The sequence below is a fragment of the Passer montanus genome, unplaced genomic scaffold, assembly GCF_014805655.1.
Source record: "Passer montanus isolate IOZ18808 unplaced genomic scaffold, ASM1480565v1 scaffold42, whole genome shotgun sequence".
Classification (NCBI taxonomy): domain Eukaryota; kingdom Metazoa; phylum Chordata; class Aves; order Passeriformes; family Passeridae; genus Passer; species Passer montanus.
Genome location: NW_024369041.1, coordinates 1,974,128 through 1,994,099, shown reverse-complemented (window position 1 = coordinate 1,994,099; position 19,972 = coordinate 1,974,128). Strand labels below are relative to the sequence as shown.

Below are 19,972 nucleotides of genomic sequence, written 5' to 3'. Positions count from 1 at the left end.
GGGTGACTTACAGATTTACTGCAGGAGACTTGCTTGTCCTGTGAAAGGTGTTGCACTGAATTCTTTTCATGCTGCTACTTGGGACTGAATTCTGTGAGAGTGTAAATGTTAGCAATTCCCAATGGAATCTGAAAATTTGATTTATCATCTGCTTTATGCAACATAAAACCATCAATGCAGAGACAGGCCAGGGTTCTCCTTTCTTTTGAGGACAACAAAACATCTGTATCTGGGAAATCCTCAGGATCCCATTTTATTGCAAAGCTCATCCTTATTTGGTAGCTTTCTCATAGCTTATTTTGAATCTTTTCTTTTTAGACGCTTTCTTAATTTCATTTCCCTTATTTGTCTTCATTCTTAATTTCATTGTGTACACATGGCACTGCTGGTGGCAACCTCCTGCATTCGAGTTCTGTGATACACCCATGCAATTTGGAACTTCTGCATCTCATACAAAAGCAGATGTCTAGGCCAATACTGCAGCTTTCCTGTCCTTTTCCTGGGCTTTTCCCCACACTTGTTTTGAAGTGCATTTGGTTGGACTTCACCCACTTAGCTCTCTCTTGCACATTTGTATCACATCCTGCCTCCCTGCTTTCCATGAGGTTTTCAGAGAGTGGGCATGATGCAAAAAGCTCATCTGGACATTTTCTGAACCCTTATTGCAGAGGTGAGGAAGAATATGGAGAGAAAGAACAAATTTTACTGTGAGAATGGCTTCCTACATAATCTGTGTTTGCATAAAAGGAAATGGAATCTTATTTCCCTAAGAATTTCTCTTCACCTTTGAACTACTTTGGCTTGAATACATCTGGACAGATTAAGGTCTCTCACACTCTGTGCAATTTTATTTGCTTTCTGCTGCCTTATGATAGTAGACAAAAAGAAATTGTTGTTTATTCTCATCTGCTTGAAATATCTCAACACTTGACCCTGCAAATAACAGGGTTCTAGCTGTTCTGAAGACAAGAAGTTTGTTCTTCAAAAGAGTCTGCTAATAATGTAATTTGCAGTGGAATTAATCAGGAATGATTACTGAAATATATTTGCTCTTGGGTAAGTTGGTGCAAGTGAAATTCTTTATGGGAGAACAGGTGGGAGACGGAACAGAGGGCATGGTTGAGCTTATGGATCAAGATATTCTGGCCTTGGTCAGGTACAGATTGTGGGATAAGCAACCAGAGATATGAAAAGAAGAACTAGAAAAGTACAGCATATACAGCTATCAAGTTTTTTGAAATTACGTGGTTTTGTAAGGCTGCCAAGTAACACATACAGTAGGCTGATTGTGTAACTAGTGGGAAATTCTTGCCTAAGGATGTAACTGCTTGGGGCCACAAAAAGATATTAACTGCTCTGTGATAACAATAAAACACCTTCGACTTCTTTTTGCCTTGACTTCTCACATCCCTCCTTCAAAGTCCTGTCTCTCAGTCGTGGCAATTATTTTAGGGGTTTCTCTTTTCATGTTGCTGTTCTTAGATATGGCAAGAGCAAAAAGCGTTATGTAAGCAATGTATCAGCCAGGGTTTTTTCAATTTTTCATAAGGTGTCAACATTGTTGACAGTTGGAGATTAATACATCACTTCACTCTGGGTCTATTGCAAAGTGTGGAAATAACAGTGCGACGCTTTAAAATATGACAATCAAAATGTGATGGGGAAAAAGGCTGGAGAAGTCAATACTTAAAGAAAGTCTCAACGAGGATGCCATTAAATGAGTAAACAGTCTGTTAAGTGAGGATTTAAACACGTGCCAAATTATCAGCAGTAGCATTTCTAGGATGTCAGAAAAATATCTAAGAAGAGGAAACAAAGGAAAATACTGTGCTCTTTTTTTTCCATTCTGGGATAATAGGCCAGCATTTTCATTCCATTTGACTCAGTGTAGAAAAATGAATTGTTTTTTTATATCCAATGTCTACCTACTCATACATCTGAGTATCTGTGTTATCTCAAGAGCAAAGGGCAGCTTTGGAAAAGGTGGAAGTGTCCCTGCTTCCCCTGCCTTGCAAGGGACAGCCTTGCTCACAGCAATCCTGCCCAGGCAGATGCTGACACCACCTTCCCCTCTTTCTCCCACCTGACTCTAAGTGGCCCCCAGCACAAGACAACGTGCAAGTAACGTCCCAGTGCTGTAAGGTTTTTACCTGCATAGGCTTGTCATACCAACGATTGGCCCCGTTTTTATGGTAGCCTCCTCCATGCAGCATGTGCAATGCCATGTTTGTGTTGTTGAGCTCCACCCCACTGGGGCTGTCCAGGCACACCAGGCATATGCACCGTTCAATCATGTCTAGAGAGTCGCGGTTGGTGGAGTCTGGGGATAAAAGAGTGAAATGTTCACATCCTCTTACCTCTGAGTACAACACTGGCTGGGGAACCCTCTGCCTTGGAGAGCACTGAAGATCTGACCCTGGCTCTGCAATGAGCTGCTGTCTGCAGAGCTTCTCTGAGCAGCAGATCATCTCAGTGCCAGGGAACCTTATACCAAGGCATTAATTCCTGTGTTAACTTTTGTAGCTCAGTGTAGCTCTCACATGATTCAATAATAACTGCTTTCTTTTTCTGCCTTTCATTTCCTTGAAGTAATTATATTACAAAATAGATCTATTTTACTCTTAAAGCCACCATTGCTTACTTGCTTTATAAATAATAGTTACAGGGGACAGGTGGAAAATAGCAAATTTCAGAGCTCACGCTATTGCTGCAGTATTCTGCTCTGGAACAGCAGAGCTTAGAGTGTTTTGTGTTTTCTCCCATGAAAACCCTTTTCAGAACAAGGAACAGCAGGGTCTGTGTTGGTTTTGTCTTATTGTATTAAAACCCTCTTGTCTGTCCTGTCTCTGATCATTAGCTTAGATGGCCTACATCACATGAGGAAACATTTGCAGATGAGGTTTTCAGGTTTAGTTTTTGAACGTGGGTTTGCCTAAACTGTGGGTTGCCATGTTACACTGCTGTCCTGTCAGTACTGTACTGCTGAATAAAATGGGCTTTTGTGGAAGTCTTTCTCTTTCCTTTCCCTATCCTGACACTCTTATATGGTTGGACTGCTGGGGTATTTTTACCTTGACCTCAGTGCTTGCCTCCTTATTTCTGGTATATTTCTGTTTCTTTGTCTAACCCAGAAATATTACAAAGGCTCAGGGTTTGTTTGCATCTGAGGACCAGGTTGAACCATAGGAAATATTTAAATGTGACCATTGCTTACAGTTCCTCATTGAAAAGATCAAGTGTGCAACCTATAACAATAACTTGTTTCATTTAAAAACGTATCAAATAATTAATTGCTGTTTTATGGTTGCTAACAAGATCAAAGGAAAAAGGGATTTCAAGCATCGACATAAAAATCCTTTTGCTCTTAAGAGATCAGCTTTCATCCTCTGGTTTTGCTAGATTTTGGTGTAAATGTGAACTTGTTTCAGAATGTTCTAAACAAAAGATATGAATTCAGATTGATCAAAACTTATTTCAAATCTAGGCTAAGTTCAACAAATATGTGCTCAATTCAGAAAACTTTTAGCTGAAAGAATGGAAAAATATTTAAAATTAAACAATTCTGATTCTCATTTGAAATATGGGGCCATTTCAATATGTGCATGTTTTCAAGGTTTGCAAGTCTGTAAAGTAGCTTGATTGTCTGAAAGGGCAGCATTTTTTCATAGTAAGAAATAATGCACCTTTCCAGAAGGAGTAACATAGGTTAGTCAAGAGCTAGAAAAAAACCCAGACACTTGTTACCATCCAGGTTCATTCTTCAGATGCTGAAAAAGAACCCAAATATGCAAGAAATTAAAAATGTATGAAGAGAAGGAGAGGCAAGTGATAGCAGTGGCTGAGAAGGAAGAGGGGCAGCTGTGGCCTTGTGCAGGTTATGGTAAGGTACTGCCTATTGCTGTTTGGTGCCTCCTGCAAGGCACCATTAGCAGCTGGGGCCCAAGGGACAAAGATGGTCAGTCTGACTTTTTGCAGGCTCCCTGGGGACCTGGTGGAGTGCAGAGAGGGTTGTGTCCCCTTGCCAACAGAAGAGTCCTAGGGAAAGCAGCTGGAGCACCTGCCAGCTCCTACAAAAGCTTGAGACAAGAGATTGTGTTTGATGGGGCGTGCAGAGAGGTTGCTGCCCTGCAAAATTGTGAACACCAGCATCCCTTGGGAGTGTCTTCAAAAGCATTCAGAAGCTTTATAAGAGAGAAGACACATCCCTGTCCACTTGGCTGTAAAGCTTTTCTAGTATCTCACACTTGCAGGGCTCACCGTAATTGTGGTATTTTTTTTCATTGATGATCAGAACAAAGGATGGAAAGATCCTTGTGAATGGAACTTGCCCCGTATGCATCAGCTTCTGGTGCTTGCAGACAGGCATCTTTGAGGAAAACCAGCTTGGATAGTGATTTACAAACTGCTCACAGCTTGCTCAGCATTCTGCTTTCCACATTTGATAGGTATATATATATTTCATTGTGGCTGCTACCACACATCTTTGACAGATATGAAGCCCTTAGTCTGACATATGGCTTCAGGGTATCTGGAGTGTAGGTATTAGAGTGAATAAAATTAAGCTGTGCCAGAAACACAGAAGCAGGGGAAAGATGCTTTTACAGAAGGAAACAGACATATGCAGAGGGCTGATCAAACTCTGAAAAATTATCATGTGAAGCAGTCAATAAATTGCATGAGAACTCATGAACCATGATCTAGGATTGAAAATATCTGCAGGAGGAGCTAAAACAACAGAAAGTAAGACCAAGCCTAAAGTCTGCAAGACTTTCTTCCTTTTCTTTCTTTTTTTCTTCCTTTCTAATGCACAGTTGCATTGAATTGGCCAGCCAACTGTTGGTTATTTTGGGTTTTTTTAAAATTTAGTCTTAGAAAAAAAACATGAAAAGACAATTTTGAATCAAACTCAGATGTAGAATGCGTGGGGCTGTAGCCAGTCACTTCATACAGAATTAGGTTCCTGTACTTAGGAAGAGCGAGCTAGTTCTGCAGCCTGAAGGCAGCTACAATGCTGAGTGTGTTTATAAATCAGTGATGGCTGGGTTTATTACAATCTCTTGGCCATTTTCTCACCTAGAAGACCTATGCTCTACTTGCAGGGCTGTGCAGGCCCATGGGTATAACTCCCTCACAGCCTCTGCAAAGCACTGCACAGCTTTTCTGTCCCAAAGCATTCTCCCTTGCCCTGCCCAGCACAGACCAGCTGTGGAGTGACTCACTCATCCACATTGCTTCCCAGATTCTCTCTTCCTCTCTTATTTATTGTTGCAGGAACATTTCACCATCACAGATAAGAAAAGGGCTGATAATGATCATATATCCATGTGTAACAGCAATGCATTTACCTATATAGAAGAGCTGTGCTAACATGAAGAGTCTGGGATGGGATTCCTGCATAGATTAGAGAAGGCTCACATCATGGTGCTATGAGGCTTACTAGTGCAGAATCTGGTTTTTTTTCAGCTGCATAACTGAGCTGCTTGCCTTCTGATTAAAATTAATATTTTGGGAAATGCCAGGCAATCTAAAAACACTACGGTGAGGGTTTTGCTAGTTTTTGTTGATTTTTCTTTTTGTTTATCTTTTGGATGATGTAGGTTACCAAAGACAATTTTGTTGGAAGTTTGAAGGCATTGACGGTTATACTTAGTATGGCTTAAAAATAAATCATTAGGTGTTCACCTCAATTTTCATTAAAAATTTTTTGTCTCCTCCTTTAAAAAGAAATGGTGGGAAGAGGAGGGGAAGGCTTAAAGATGAGACTAATGCTATGTAATATTGCTGAAATAATGGCCAGGACTCTGTGTGTGTATCTGTACTAAGTTTTATAAGCACAGAGATACTTGAATTAAAAAAGGGGAATCTTCCTTAGGAGGATAAACTTATTTTGAGGCTCTTGGCAACTCTTGTATATTCCAGGGCATTAGTAAAACAGCAATATTTTCTGTGGCATTGATGAAATGGAGATAGAGAGATGAGTTAATGTTTTCTTCTGGATGAAAAAGTAAATACTTATTACATGTAAAATGTCAAAAAGAGGGCGTTTTTATCACTTAGCCTCAGGGTAAAATACATAAGGTGTGATGTGATGTGAAAGAGGCCACTAACCCCACCCTTTATTTTCATTCATTTCCAAGTTTGACATTCAAGTCCAGAATTTGAGACAGCTAAATCTGCCTGCTGGAAAATACAGAGAGCAGTCCCCAGATAATAACTGGTGCCATCTTTCCTAGCTAGTTAAGAATTGGTTGAATCAGCCCTGGTACCTTCTCCATTGATTAGAGAGAGTACACAGCTAGATTCAATAGGTGTTTAACTTGCAGGTGTTTTTGTTGGATAAGATCAATAATATCAAATAGTTGCCAAAAGCTAAGAGGATACATCATTCCTATTGGTACAAAATGGAGATAAAGAAAGAGACAAATCACAAAATCTGATGTAATGTAATTTATGTGATGAAAAACAAAGAATGGAGTGAGAGTTATTACATGGCATAACACTTAAACATACACAGCCAAAGGGTCAAGCTATTTCTGCTGCTCCCCTGGCAACACACATCTTACAGAGTTTGCTACCGCTGGAAAAATTCAGCAGTGGGGTTGCACACTCAGTCCTGTGTTTGCTGGGATGTGTGTTTCTCAGCAAAGAAAAGGCAGTGATGGTGAGGAGGAAGATGATGAAGAGAAAGCTGGGGTTGCTGCAGCTAACCTTTCATAAGGGTCATCCTGGCCTCTGCCCACTCTGTTCTTCCGTCTGTTGTCAGCAGGCCAATTGGAGGCAGCATTTCCTCTTCATTCTCTGCCATTTTTGCTATCTTTTGTAACTGAGTGAAAAGATCTCCCTCACTGAGACGACGGAAATTAATGACAACATCCAAAACAAAAAACTGCAAAAAAATTACAGAAGTCAGAAGATCAGTCAGAAGTGGTTTGGACCCTTTGTGGTCCAACATTTTGCTGTCACCTGGGTAGGTGCTGAAGATGCCTGGACAGCCAGGCCTGCATGCAATGCAACACAAAACCACTGGGGAATGGCCCAGGGCTCACCCCTCCTGTGTTTTAACACCAATGTAGTGCCAGTTGCCATAGGGGACTTATGTTGTATGTGGGACTCAAATAAAATACACACTATTTGAATAAGCTTAAAAAACCTTGGAGACGTAAAATCAGGCAGTGTGTAAGTAATTTTCATGGTATTATTTGTTTAAACATAACCTAGAGAATCTAGAATATTTCCCGTGCAATTTTTCCTGGAAAAGCAGAAAGCACTTCACTGGAAGCTACCTCCTCATTCCAAGAGCACCTACAGGCATGGCTCCAGTACTGCAAATAGTCAAGCTGGGCTGTAAGGTGCTGTGCCCAGGAAACAGACTGTGCTGCTCCCTGGTAATTACTGGTTGGGGCAGATTCACTCTACCACTTGAGTATTGCTGCCTGCACCTGTGCTAACTTCTTCAGGCATAGCTTCAGGCCCCTACATGGTGTCTATGCCATGCATAGGTGTGATAGTGGTATAGTGGCCGTGAACTTGACTTTGCCAATACTCAGCTGTCATGAGAAGAGCATTTCCAGCAAATGCACTCTAATAGGATTCTTTTTTCTCTGTGGTTTCATCACTGTTTATTAAACACTTTTGTTTGAAAGAGAAAGCAAATAAATTCTGCCACACTCCTCCATTCTGCATCGCTGTACTTGGAACATAATGTGGGCCAAGGACAAAAATGCTGCAGAAGCATCTTTTAGAAATATTGACTGCAAATGCTTTGTAAGAAGTGAGCTCATATGTAACACACTAATTGCACTTCTGAACAGAGATTAGATTAGGCTCTTCTGGAGTGAATTTAAGCAAATCAAGAGATATAGAAAGGTATGAAAAAAGAAAATTACCTGATTGTTGCAAGCAACAATGATGTGCTCTGGTTCTGGCATTACATTGCTTTTCTGGGCCACGAGGGTATCTTTGGTAAGTCCTGGAAGACGATAGGAGGAAAAGAGTCCATAGTATTGCTTCATGCAGAGAGGATGGCCAGACAGCTGTCCACGAGAAAAATCAGTAGGTAAAGCATGGCTGCAGAGAAGGAGAAAAAGCCAGAGGAAAAGAGGGGAGAGAGACAGAAAGGAAAAGAAATCTTATCTGTCCTTTGTTCTGTTACAATTAGATCAGGTATAACACAAATTGAATAATAAAATGAGATTACAGTATAAGGGAAATAGATGAATTCCCATACCAAAGTTAAATACATCATTCCTGGCAGCTTCATGCATATTCATTAAGCAATTGCATTATCCTCTAGTGGCAATGGAAATAGCAGGTCACAAGCAGCTTTGCCATGTGCATGGGAAGCCTGACTAGCTGGGACCCCAGAAACCTGGCAGGACAGAATTCAGCAGAACAGCTGGGAAAGACCAGCACCTCAAAGAAAGGGACTGATGAAATTCCCTGCAAATCACAGCAGTCATGTACTGTGCTGACTGGTTAGAGTGTGTGTGAGAGGGCCTTGCTTGACAAACAGGAATGACTTGGGCAATACAGTGAGAATTTTCTGTTTTCTGCAGGTCCTCACTTTTGTACTAATTTTCACTTAGACCCATGGAGTAATATGTGCTGAAAACCTTTTTTTTTTTTTTTTTTTGATTGGAAGGTAGGTGAAACCAGCATCTCTTTACAAGCTTCTTTAGTGGCCAGGGGAAAAAAAAGAATTATCACAGTCACAGTTATGACTATGGATTGTAAAATACCCCACTGACACTGCAGCGGGAAATAATGGTGCTGCTGGTCAGGAGAGGCTGCCGAGACCACAGGAGGAAGAAAATCTTACAATGCAGAGATTTTCCTTCTGCAAAAGAGAAATAAGCTTCCAACTTGTCAGACAGGGGGAGGGATAAAGAAGCAGGCAAGGAGGTTTACTCTCGTACAGCTTATGAGGGGTAATATTTTATGCTAGTTCATCTTGGTTAACCACACCTTTAGAACTGTTGCAGTTCTAAACTAGGGATATTCGCTTTAGTTCCCAACTCCAAATTCTCTGTTTCACTTATTTCCTTGTACAGGTGCATAATACATTTCCCCAGTGTTTTTATTCAGAAAGTAACAAGAGCATAAGTAGCTTATTTTTACTGGCTACTGAGCCAGCCTTTCTGTGGTGAGACTCCACTCCCTGCTAGGATGTGTTATTTCTCTGGGGGGAGGGAGGTGGGACAGTGTTGTTTCAAGTGGAGAGTGCCAGGAAAGGTGTGCAGGCTGTGTAACCACAGTGCTGCTGCCCTGTGGGTGTGGGGAGCAGAGGCTTCCTCTTGTGTTCTCAGTAACTCTGTTAGGCAAATTGTCTGTGCCCTTTTGGGCTGCATCATTCCTGCCAGAGTGATGACTGCCAGCCATCAAAAAGGATCCTTCTTCAATCTGTTAGACCGCAGGAATACAGCAGAAAGGGCATAAAATATTGCTGAAGCACTTGCCCTGAAGCATGCCGGGGCCCCAGCCCTTCCCCATGGTGGAGAGGTGCAATACAGCCCAGCTTTGTACTGAGAGCAGCCTTGAATCAGAAGCCCTGTGCATACTCAGGCTCTCCTTCCAAGCCACTTACGTGTCCAGTAAAGCTTTGTAGTCTTGCACTCCTGAAATGAGATTGGCAGCAAACCTGCAAGTGGCAGAGAGAAGTGACATCAGTCTTTTGTCATTTGGCAACACTGGGCTGTTTCTGGGAGACAGAGGAAAGCCTGAATGATTGATGACACGGTATAAGGAGAGAAAGTCTTCTGGCTTGGCAAGAAGAGCTCCCTGCCCCCACCCAAAACCTAAATTAATTCATGTCAAGAGAAATATGAAATCCTAGAGACAGTCCCTTCAAATAGTTAAAAAGACTACCACAGGAGGAAGCCTGAAAGTGCTTATTTAGAGAATGGGAGCAGAGACTGAATATTTAATAGAATCCTCACATGGGTTTTAACATCAATACTTATAACCTGTCCAGCATTAGAGTACTTCCTGTCCTAAGCAGATATTCTTTTTGCAGAGCTGTGGACAGGTGTATTTTTCCCTGACATTGTCCGTTTGCGCTGTGTCAGAATGGGAGGCTCTGAGAAAAATATTTCCTTGTTAAAGCATGTGCATTAGAAAATGCAAAGTGGAGGTTTTTTGAAAGCTGTGTGCACAGTAAATTTAGTCAGTAATGAATGGAAGCGTTTATAGTTATGTTTAAAGTAAAGTAAAAAGATGCATTAGCTGTCTATGCAAAATGTTAAAATAATGCATATTTGTTTCAAGGTTCTGGCTGTTTTATAATAGCATAAATTCACATGCAGTTAATTATTTCAGTAATGAGCAGCTAGAGAGTGCTAAAAACAAAGAGGAAAATTACACACTATATGAAGGTAGATTTTTTTTGTTTTAAAAGGAAGAATGTTTTGGCAAAGGCTGAAGAAAGGAATCCTGTTTTAAGGGTGTCTGGAGAGGTATATTCTGTGCTTGGCTAGGTGCTTACCTTCTCACTTTTTAAATGATAGTAATTGCCCACAACAGCTCAAAGTAGAAAGATCAGTTAAGATCTGGGACTCATGGGCCTGAAGGAAGCAGTGTTCTTGGGGAAGAATGATTTCTGAATTCTTATTCTTAGATCCCCAGTGTTTCTGGTGCCCTTTTGTGCATCTGAGAGGGACAATTTAATGGCAGTGTGGCCTTTTCAGTTTGCAGGGTGGCTACGAGTCATAGTGAAGCCATGTTAAAGATTATTTCCCTTGAAACTGTGTGTCAGAAATTAGTATTTTTTTCATCACAAAGTGGTTTACTTGAATCACGTACAGTAAAAAGTTTGTAAATATTCCTTAAAAGTATAAATCCCTTGGCATTTTTTTCATGCAATGAATGTAATAGTAATGACATCTTTCTTTCTGAATATCAGTATGAGTTACCCCAGGAACACTGACCTCAGTCAGCAGGCCTCATAGGAAATCAATTTAATGGCTACAGCCCTTATTTTTTAATGAAAGTTGATTGTCTTTTTGCAAAAGCCGTACATTTAAAATATCCTTTCATTTAGCAAAAGCTGCAAAGTCGTAATACATTACCTCAGCTGGTCGTTTATGTCCTTGAAATACTGACGAGCAAAGATAATTGCGGGGCTGGAATTGACTGGGAGAGCCAGGCGGTTGTTGAGGTACATGTCATCCAGCCAGTAGTTAAACACCTGAGGGAAGGGGACACGGCGTCTTAAAGCTGCCAACAGCACACAGAAAAGCACTCTGGGGTGAGGGGACAGTGCCTGGTGCTCCTGGTGTCAGCCATGGGCTCTGATTAATGGAGCTGCTGAGCATTTTCAGTCTGGGCTCTGTGACCTCAGCTCAGCAGAAGGCAGCCGCAATTCCATAATCCTATTTCTCAATCAATGGCAATTTACAGTGTGTTCCATTAAAAACTACACAAGTTCCAGATTGTGGTGCTTTGGGTATTTTGCTGTTTGCTTCCCTCTATAAGCAGGAAATGTTTGAATACAACATGTTAACTCTTGCACAGCAATTAGAATATGTTTAAGAGAGAGACAGGGTTTTAATAGTGATGCCTTTTCTCAGGGGGTTTCAAATATTTGTGAATGATGCCAAGATGCTCCGCTGCTAACCATCAGATATTGTCCTGTAGCAAGACAGAGCAGGAGAAGAATTTCCCAAGCCTAATGGTTCAATCCTGCAGAGAGTAACACATGGATAGGGCCCCTGGAGAATTCCCTTTGTGTCCCCTGACACAAATGCAGATTGCTGATTCTTGACCCAGACAAACACACATTAAATTTCTAACCATTTTTATTGAAAACACAGATGAACAGTAACTGCATTCCTTTATGTCTAAGCACAGATTGAAGAATCATTATTTGGAAAATGGAGGCTTTCATAAGAAGATCAAATGGCCTTTCTGAGAGGGCAGGCTTTGCATATGGTAACTATAAACAACAACGAAATTATGCAAAAATAATTACAAATGCATGCATCAGTTGAAAAAGTTTTCCTCCGAGATATTTCATTGCTGTTAGAACAGATGCTTCCCCCACAGTCTCTGGAGTCTTCAGGGGAACATGCTAGAGATATACTCCTGGCAAGTTAAATTCCAAATAAACCTATTTCTAATTTACCTTAAGAATGAGGTATTTATTTTAATAGCCAGTATTTAAAACTGTCACATTTTCAGAAAATGCTTATGCATCCTTCCTCTGTAATTTTCATGCTATAAGTGTTCAAGTGAGCAGTTGTCTTCTGGAATATTATTTCTTATCAGGAACACTTTTTAAATGCTGCTTAGTTTAGCCACCATGAAGTTCTGTGATCACAATATGAAAATAAGATTGGGCAGCATTTTGTTCACAAGTTAAGCACTCTTTTAAAATGAAAGCACTGACAGCACTGTAGCCTTGTCTCCCTGACTGTAGCAGCAATTCAATGGAGTTTTTTTGTGTGTCACACACAATTCACTGACATCAGTAACAAGCCTGCAGGGTTTCACTGAATCCATAGAATCATTTTCCTTGTTGGAATGGAAGGACTCCAATAAAACTCTAATTTTCAACTGCCATATTCTAACATGGTTAATGAGGGCAGGATGAACTGGAACTTTGTGGAATGGTGAAATCTACTTTAGCTGTGGCTTACCTAACTTGCCTGCCTTGGGAAGCAGAGAGCTGAACTTTGGTAATGGCAAAGGTCTCAGCATGGTCTGTGTGATAAATGTACATGAATATACATGCATGTGCATATTTGGCAAAGTAACTACATTGGTATAGTGTGACAATGAATGGCAAATAATAGTTCAACTTTAAAAGACTAATTCCTATGATGAAGCATTCTGCCACCATGAAGTTCTGTGATCACAATATGAAAATAAGATTGGGCAGCATTTTGTTCACAAGTTAAGCACTCTTTTAAAATGAAAGCACTGACAGCACTGTAGCCTTGTCTCCCTGACTGTAGCAGCAATTCAATGGAGTTTTTTTGTGTGTCACACACAATTCACTGACATCAGTAACAAGCCTGCAGGGTTTCACTGAATCCATAGAATCATTTTCCTTGTTGGAATGGAAGGACTCCAATAAAACTCTAATTTTCAACTGCCATATTCTAACATGGTTAATGAGGGCAGGATGAACTGGAACTTTGTGGAATGGTGAAATCTACTTTAGCTGTGGCTTACCTAACTTGCCTGCCTTGGGAAGCAGAGAGCTGAACTTTGGTAATGGCAAAGGTCTCAGCATGGTCTGTGTGATAAATGTACATGAATATACATGCATGTGCATATTTGGCAAAGTAACTACATTGGTATAGTGTGACAATGAATAGTTGTCAAATTCATTGTCAGGCAAATAATAGTTCAATTTTAAAAGACTAATTCCTATAATGAAGCATTCCATTCCAGAATAACTGGAGTGGATCAGAACTTTGTGTAGATGGCTGTGCAAGGCGCTTTTAAAGCCCTATCAGAAAGAATTTTTCATTCTAATAAAAATTCTAAATCCTGTTATTTAAGGTGAAGGAAGGAATTACATCCAAAAGGTGTGTTTCCTACCAGTGTTGTGACACTTCTGTGCATGAACCTGAGTTGAAGGACTGTCCTCATTAACATCAACAAATGGCTGACATGAAAACCTAATCATGACATAGATTTTGACATAATTTTAAAAATCTAGCCTATTACATCTGAGATATTCCTTTGTCAGAATGATGCCTGTTTGCATTGACCTGCTGAAAGAAAACAGCGATATCATAGAGAACACCAGAAAGAACTTGAAAATAAGCATCATCAAACACAGCAATTATTTTTTCTACTGCATTTGCTTACCCAGTTTACTGTCTTTTCACTTCTTTCCTCAAGCATTTGCTGCAAAGATTCCCCCAGGCCTCCTGCAATTCCAAATTTCTCCACAATGGCCTTGGTCTTTTTAAATTGCTCCTCTGGCACCAAGTGTTTCATGCACTGTAGGTACATGTGTAAGGTCTGTTGCAGTGGTGGAACTGGAAGTTTTGGCACTTCCTAGTCATTAAAAAGAAATATATATTGGTGAGTAATTCTACTTGTTTCCAATCTGTTCTCTTTTGTTTTCTTATTTTTTTCCTTTTGTTGCTAATTAATATATTACATCCCTTTTAAAATGAATTTATTCTCTTTTAGGAGTTGAGAGGCCTGATTAATACAAATGTACTGTTTGCAGGCTTTGAAATGGATAGAGCAGTGGACTAGTGGAAAATTATTGAGGACACTATTCCTTGGTAAAAATTCTAGAAATCCTAGGACAAAGAAGCATGATGCAAAGAAATACCCTGAGCTAAGCTCTGGGAAATCTGCAAATACATTACAAAATAATGAAATAATATCTTAAGGTATTTCCTTAGTAAAGGAGTTGTGATAAGTTTTTGGTTAGTAAAACCATGGGTTAATACTTGTCTGGTTGGTAATATTAATGGTTATCCAATGATAGAAGTAGAAACATGCAGGTCTACCTGTTTATTAGTACTGATTATGTACAGTCCTCAATAAGTTTGTACTTTACCCTCCCAAACCTCCGCTGTCAGTCAGTCTGGAACCCCCCTGGAAGGCTTGATAACATGTTTCTGTTTATACTTTATCCTTACCCAGTTTGGAGCAATAGTATCTGGGAAAAAAAGAGTTCCATGCTGTCCATGCAATTAAGTTTCCTTTGTTTTTAAATGTAGAATTAACCAAGTGAAGTGTAATTAGTCATTTAAAAGCCAGAGCAATTATTGGGACACACAAGACTGGACCTGGTTAGCATAAGAGATGTGATCATCAGGATGCCTTGGCAAGAACAAGCAGAACTTTGAGGATTAAATCAAGACTAACTGAAGATTAAATCAAGACTTACCGAAAAAGAAAATTACATCAAGACTTCTGCAAGCAAGAGATGTTGTAAAATGTTTAGGTTTGTTTATGTGATGATTAATCCAATCATTGTAGTAAAAAATTACTAGCCTTTCTAGAATAGTATATAAGCATATGCAGTCCACAATCAGTTTGGATTCTGACCAGCTCTCAGTCTCCTCGTCTCTCTCTCCATTGCCAACAATTGGTGCTCTGGATGAGGAGAAGGACCAGCCTGTCTGGCTGCAATCCGCGAACCCCTGGAACTGATCGTGACAGTGAGAAAACCTCGTTTGGGCCCACAATCACCCGTCTGCTATGACTGACAGGTGAGCCAGGGAGCTGATCCATGGGACAGAACATGTCCAATGAGAGAGACATCTGTGAAACCACACTTGCCCTTCTGGGCAGGCATGGCTCCCCCATCCTAAAGCACGACCTTAAGTCAGTTTCACGATGGGTGTCATGCATGCTCCCCGATGCCAGCCCTTCTGTATTTACCCTCTGCTGCTGAGACAAGGTTGGCATAAAACTGTACGACCTGGACACAAGCCAGAGCTATGAATGCTTCCTGCTTGGAGGGGGGTCATGGACGTGATTAAAAAGGAGGGAAGGAGCAAGGAAGCCTGCAAGGCTACCGCTGAGATGGTCCTGGCAACCGTGCCAGATCGAAACCTGCCCAGGTCCCACTCCCCATCCTGTGTCCAGCACACCCTCCCTGATGAGCACCAGGGAGAGAGCCCGGTCACCTCCTCCAGTCCCACTGCCATACCAGCAGCGATCCCAGAGCCGCCAGACACATCGCTGACGTGGCAGACACTGACTCTAGCAATGGATGTGAGCAGGACCCTTTCGACCCTCGACTTATTCCCTTTGGATGTGCATAACAATTGGTTACAGATGAAAAAGAAAGCCCTTAAGGACAGAGACTTTGACACTGCTGCAGAAATCTTTTTGGCCCTCATGTGACTTGGCCCGATGGGAGGGAAATCCACGATGGGAGCCCCTAGGTCACTCAGAAATTAAGGAACTGTGCCGTACCGCAGCGGAATATGGACTGGGGTGCCCTTACTTTAGTAATTTATTAAGAGCAACTTTTACTGCTCACCTTGTGACTCCTCATGGTGTTATGTTTTTGACAAATCTTTTGCTCACACCGACACAATACGCCATATTTATGGCACAATGGAAAAAAGGACTGGAGAATTTAATTACAGTGTAAGCAGAGCATGCAAACCAAGCCCTGGCTGCCTTAACTACTGACCACCTTGCTGGGGGGAGGTGGGGGGATGGGGCATACCACTTCTAATGGCCGAGCTGCCTTACCAAGAGAAGCTTTAGAGGGTATCACAGATGCAGCTTATTTTTCTTTTCTTAAGGTTCCTGATGCCAAAACCCCTCAACAGTTCTTCATAAATATCAAACAAGATCTGCAAGAGCCCTCTATGCACTTTGTGGACAGATTAAAACAAACACTGGAGAGACAAATCAATAATTATCAAGCAAGGGAAGTTATACTCCTCAAACTGGCCATAGAAAACGCCAATGAGGATTGTAGTCGCTTTTTGAAATCTTTGCCTTCTGAACCTGAGCCCACTTCACTCTGAAAGATACAAGCATGCAACCACCTGGGAACAATACAACACACCACAGTAATCATCTATCAAGTCATGGGAGAAGGCATAGTGGATGATTTTGCTGCCCTGAAATTAACCCCTGGAAAGCAGTTGGTTTGTTTTGGCTGTGGGGAATCTGGACACATAAAAGAGACTGCCAAAAAGCAGAGAAACCCAAAGCCCGGGGTCTGTGCCCTCACTGTTGGAAAGGCCCTCACTTTGCTAGTCTGTGCTGCTCTAAGTTTCACCAGAATGACCAGCCTTTACAGGGAAACTCATCTTGGAGCGCAGAGCAGCATCGCACAGTGACACAAATCCTACAGCTGATGCAGCAACCAGGAGCACCTGCCAACTTCCAATACCCTGACTGCTGGACAAGTGTCACTTGTGTAGCCACCCCAGGCAGCACAGGACTGGTCAGATCAAACATCACAGTAACATTACTCAATTCATCTGTTCATTTGCTTCCCACAGGAGTTTTCGGACTGGGACAGCATCTGCATGCTTTGATCATGGGCAGATCATCCACCTGGATAACAGGGTTGTTTGTTCTTCCTGGGGCTATTGACTCTGACTGGGTTGGGGAAATTAAGGCCACGGCTTGGACCCCCCAGTGGCCGTGTGTGGTCCTGGCTGGAAGCCAAGCAGCCCAACTCGTGCTTTTTCTGGTAGCACCCCTATCTGCACCCCTGATAGCTGAACAGAAGGGAGGAGGGGGTTTGGTTCCACCGGGGTCCCGGAGATTTTTTGGACACAACATATCACATCTCAGCATCCCACATTCCAATGCAAAGTGGCTCTGAAAGGCAGGGACATAATTCTAACAGGACTCCGTGATACTGGAGCAGATGTGACTTATCTCAAAAAGGCAATGGCCCAGTGATTGGCCATTACTGTCTGTGCCTTGAGTGCTCCCCGGCAAAGACAACACTTAGTGCAGATTACAGGGCCTGATGGGCAGATTGCCACAGTGAAACCTTTTGTGCTGTCTGTTACCCTGGTTTTGTGAGGGAGGGATGTGTTGACACTGTGGGGAATTTTTATGCATTCAAATTTTGTATAGGAGTCATTGGGACCTTTGACACACCCCCACAACAGTCCCTGGCTGAAGTGCCCCAGATGCTTTCAAACATTGGAAGGAGCAGGCCAGCTACCAAAGGTGACATTTAATACAGATCTAAAGCCCTGAAGGACACCTTGCCTTAGTCAAACAAGTTATATTTCTAGTTATTTGCCTTTTTAATATTGCATTTTCTTGTGAATTTTTGGTACAGCTATTTAGTATTATGTAACTAATTTTTTTATTGGTTTAGCCTTCAATGTTTTTATCCCATTACTTTTATTAAGCCAAACTTAAATCTGTCATCAAGTAATCTTCAAAAGCTGCTGCTGGCACCAGCCAGCACAGTCTGACCAGAACAGCATGCTGAAGTTATAGCACGTCAAAGTACCAACTGATGCTACATACTATCCCAACTCTGTTAACATTTACCTTCTAATTTTAATAACACGTGATTTGAGATTTTTAACAGGATTGTTACCAGAAAAATTCAAAGGTGTTTGTGTAAAAGTGGTGTTTTCTTACATATTAATAACATAGGAAAACTGCATCGTTCACTGAGAGTAATTAGGTAAGTCATAAATTCAAGACTCTTTAGATCACATTTGAGACCAACTTTAAACTTGATTTGTAGTAGTTATTTGAGCCCTAACTAGAACTAGCATATAAAACTCCACTGTCAGCTTTATTAAGTGCTTGCTTTTTACTCCATAGTTTCAATGAGGTCATTTTATTGTAAATTTTTCAGAACAGATGTTATTTACCTTGATGTTTAACTGTTATATGACAAATGTTCAGTAACTTTTTTATAATAATAAGAGTTTAAACAAGTTAATTTTTGTTAAGATTAATATTTTTTAGTTTCAGTGATGTTAACTTTAAGTTAAGTATATTTTGGTTATGTTTTACTGGAGTTAAGTTTTAGTGAAGTTGATTTTAAGTTTTGTTGAAGTATATCTGTTTAAATTATAAGATAGAATTCCTTTACTATTCAAGTGAATAACATAAAGCCTAAATGAATTTTGTCAAAATGTGCTAATTTAAATTACAAGATACAACTATTTTGTTATAGAAATAAGAACAATTTTTGCTATTTTATTTTTATAAGTAGTACTGAAGAATTAGTAAATTTCATATTATGACTGCTATCAGTTGTGGTCTGTTAAATGCTTTTTTTTGTTTTACTACTATTTAGCTAAAGATAAAATGACAAAGCCAGCTGATTTACAAACCTTCACATATTGATGTATAGCTATTTATAAGATTATATTATTTTTCTAACTACTATTACTAAGAGGTTTTTAAAATATATTAAAGACACTTCCAGTTAAAGCCTGGACCCTGGCCAAGTCCCAGCCATAACTAGTAGAGAAATATACCAGTAAAGCCAAGCGTTTTCTACATCAAAACTATACTCAAGTCATTGTGACTTGCCAAATTTGGACCTACAATGGCTAAACCTCCTTTTAAAGTGAATGTGGAGGGCTTACCCTCCAAGCCCTCACTTTAAACATAAAGGTTGCCAATTACTACAGACTCTAAGTAATAGTACAATATTTAAGAAATTGATAATGCATTATTTAAAATCACCATTCTATTTTTCATGTGACACTAATTGTATATATTATCTGATTTATTTTTACTTAGTATATGTTTATTGCTTTCATTGTTTTCTTTTTCTGTTGCCTTCATGTTCATAATGAGAAATACACATGCTATTAAAAAACAAAAAAAAAATAGAGGGGGGGAATATAGCTCCTCCAGAACTTTACACTAATATTTACACAAAAAAAAATTTAAATCAAATCAAATTTGACCCCTTACCCTCCTGAAGCACCCTTGGAACCACAAGAATTAGAGCCCCTGGATTCTGTGAAAATAGATTTTTGTCTTAATTTTAAATACATGGAAAAAATCAATCTAAAACTTTTAATATGTTTCTCCCTATCACCCCGCACATAAGAATCAACCTTTTGGTGCAATTGCACTTGCAATCTTTCTAAATCCAGTAATGCCCCACCTGTGGCTGCCATCAGGAATATTTTTAGTTTATAAAGGTCAAGCCTGAGCCTTTAGAGGCTAAGGTTTTTAGCTAAAAGATTCTTTTTAACATGGGTACGTATGTGATGACTTTCATAATAATTGTATTAATCGTGATACTTTTCTTGTTTTAATGTGTGCAGAGATTAATTAATTAATAATAAAAAGGTGTGGTTTTGATTGAAAAGTGAAGAGGAAGATATTGGGACACACAAGACTGATGATGGACCTTGGACCTGGTTAGCATAAGAGATGTGATCACCAGGATGCCTTGGCAAGAACAAACAGAACTTTTAAATCAAGACTAGCTGAAGATTAAATCGAGACCTACCAGAAAAGTACATCAAGACTTCTGCAAGTAAGAGATGTTCTAAAATGTATAAATTTGTTTAAGTGATGATTA

General features: G+C 40.3%; 1 protein-coding gene across 1 annotated transcript in view; it reads right to left on the bottom strand.

Moving 5' to 3' along the window:
• The window catches only part of CHAT (choline O-acetyltransferase), a 37,164-nt gene that overhangs the window by 12,768 nt on the left and 4,424 nt on the right, over window positions 1-19,972 (bottom strand). Inside the window, exons 3-8 of the mRNA XM_039719679.1 lie at window positions 13,816-14,007; window positions 11,064-11,182; window positions 9,584-9,637; window positions 7,887-8,067; window positions 6,709-6,886; window positions 2,151-2,320 (exon numbers count right to left, since the gene is read on the bottom strand). Of these exons, the coding sequence (XP_039575613.1) occupies window positions 2,151-2,320; window positions 6,709-6,886; window positions 7,887-8,067; window positions 9,584-9,637; window positions 11,064-11,182; window positions 13,816-14,007 (894 nt within the window). The remainder of the gene's footprint in view (window positions 1-2,150; window positions 2,321-6,708; window positions 6,887-7,886; window positions 8,068-9,583; window positions 9,638-11,063; window positions 11,183-13,815; window positions 14,008-19,972) is intronic.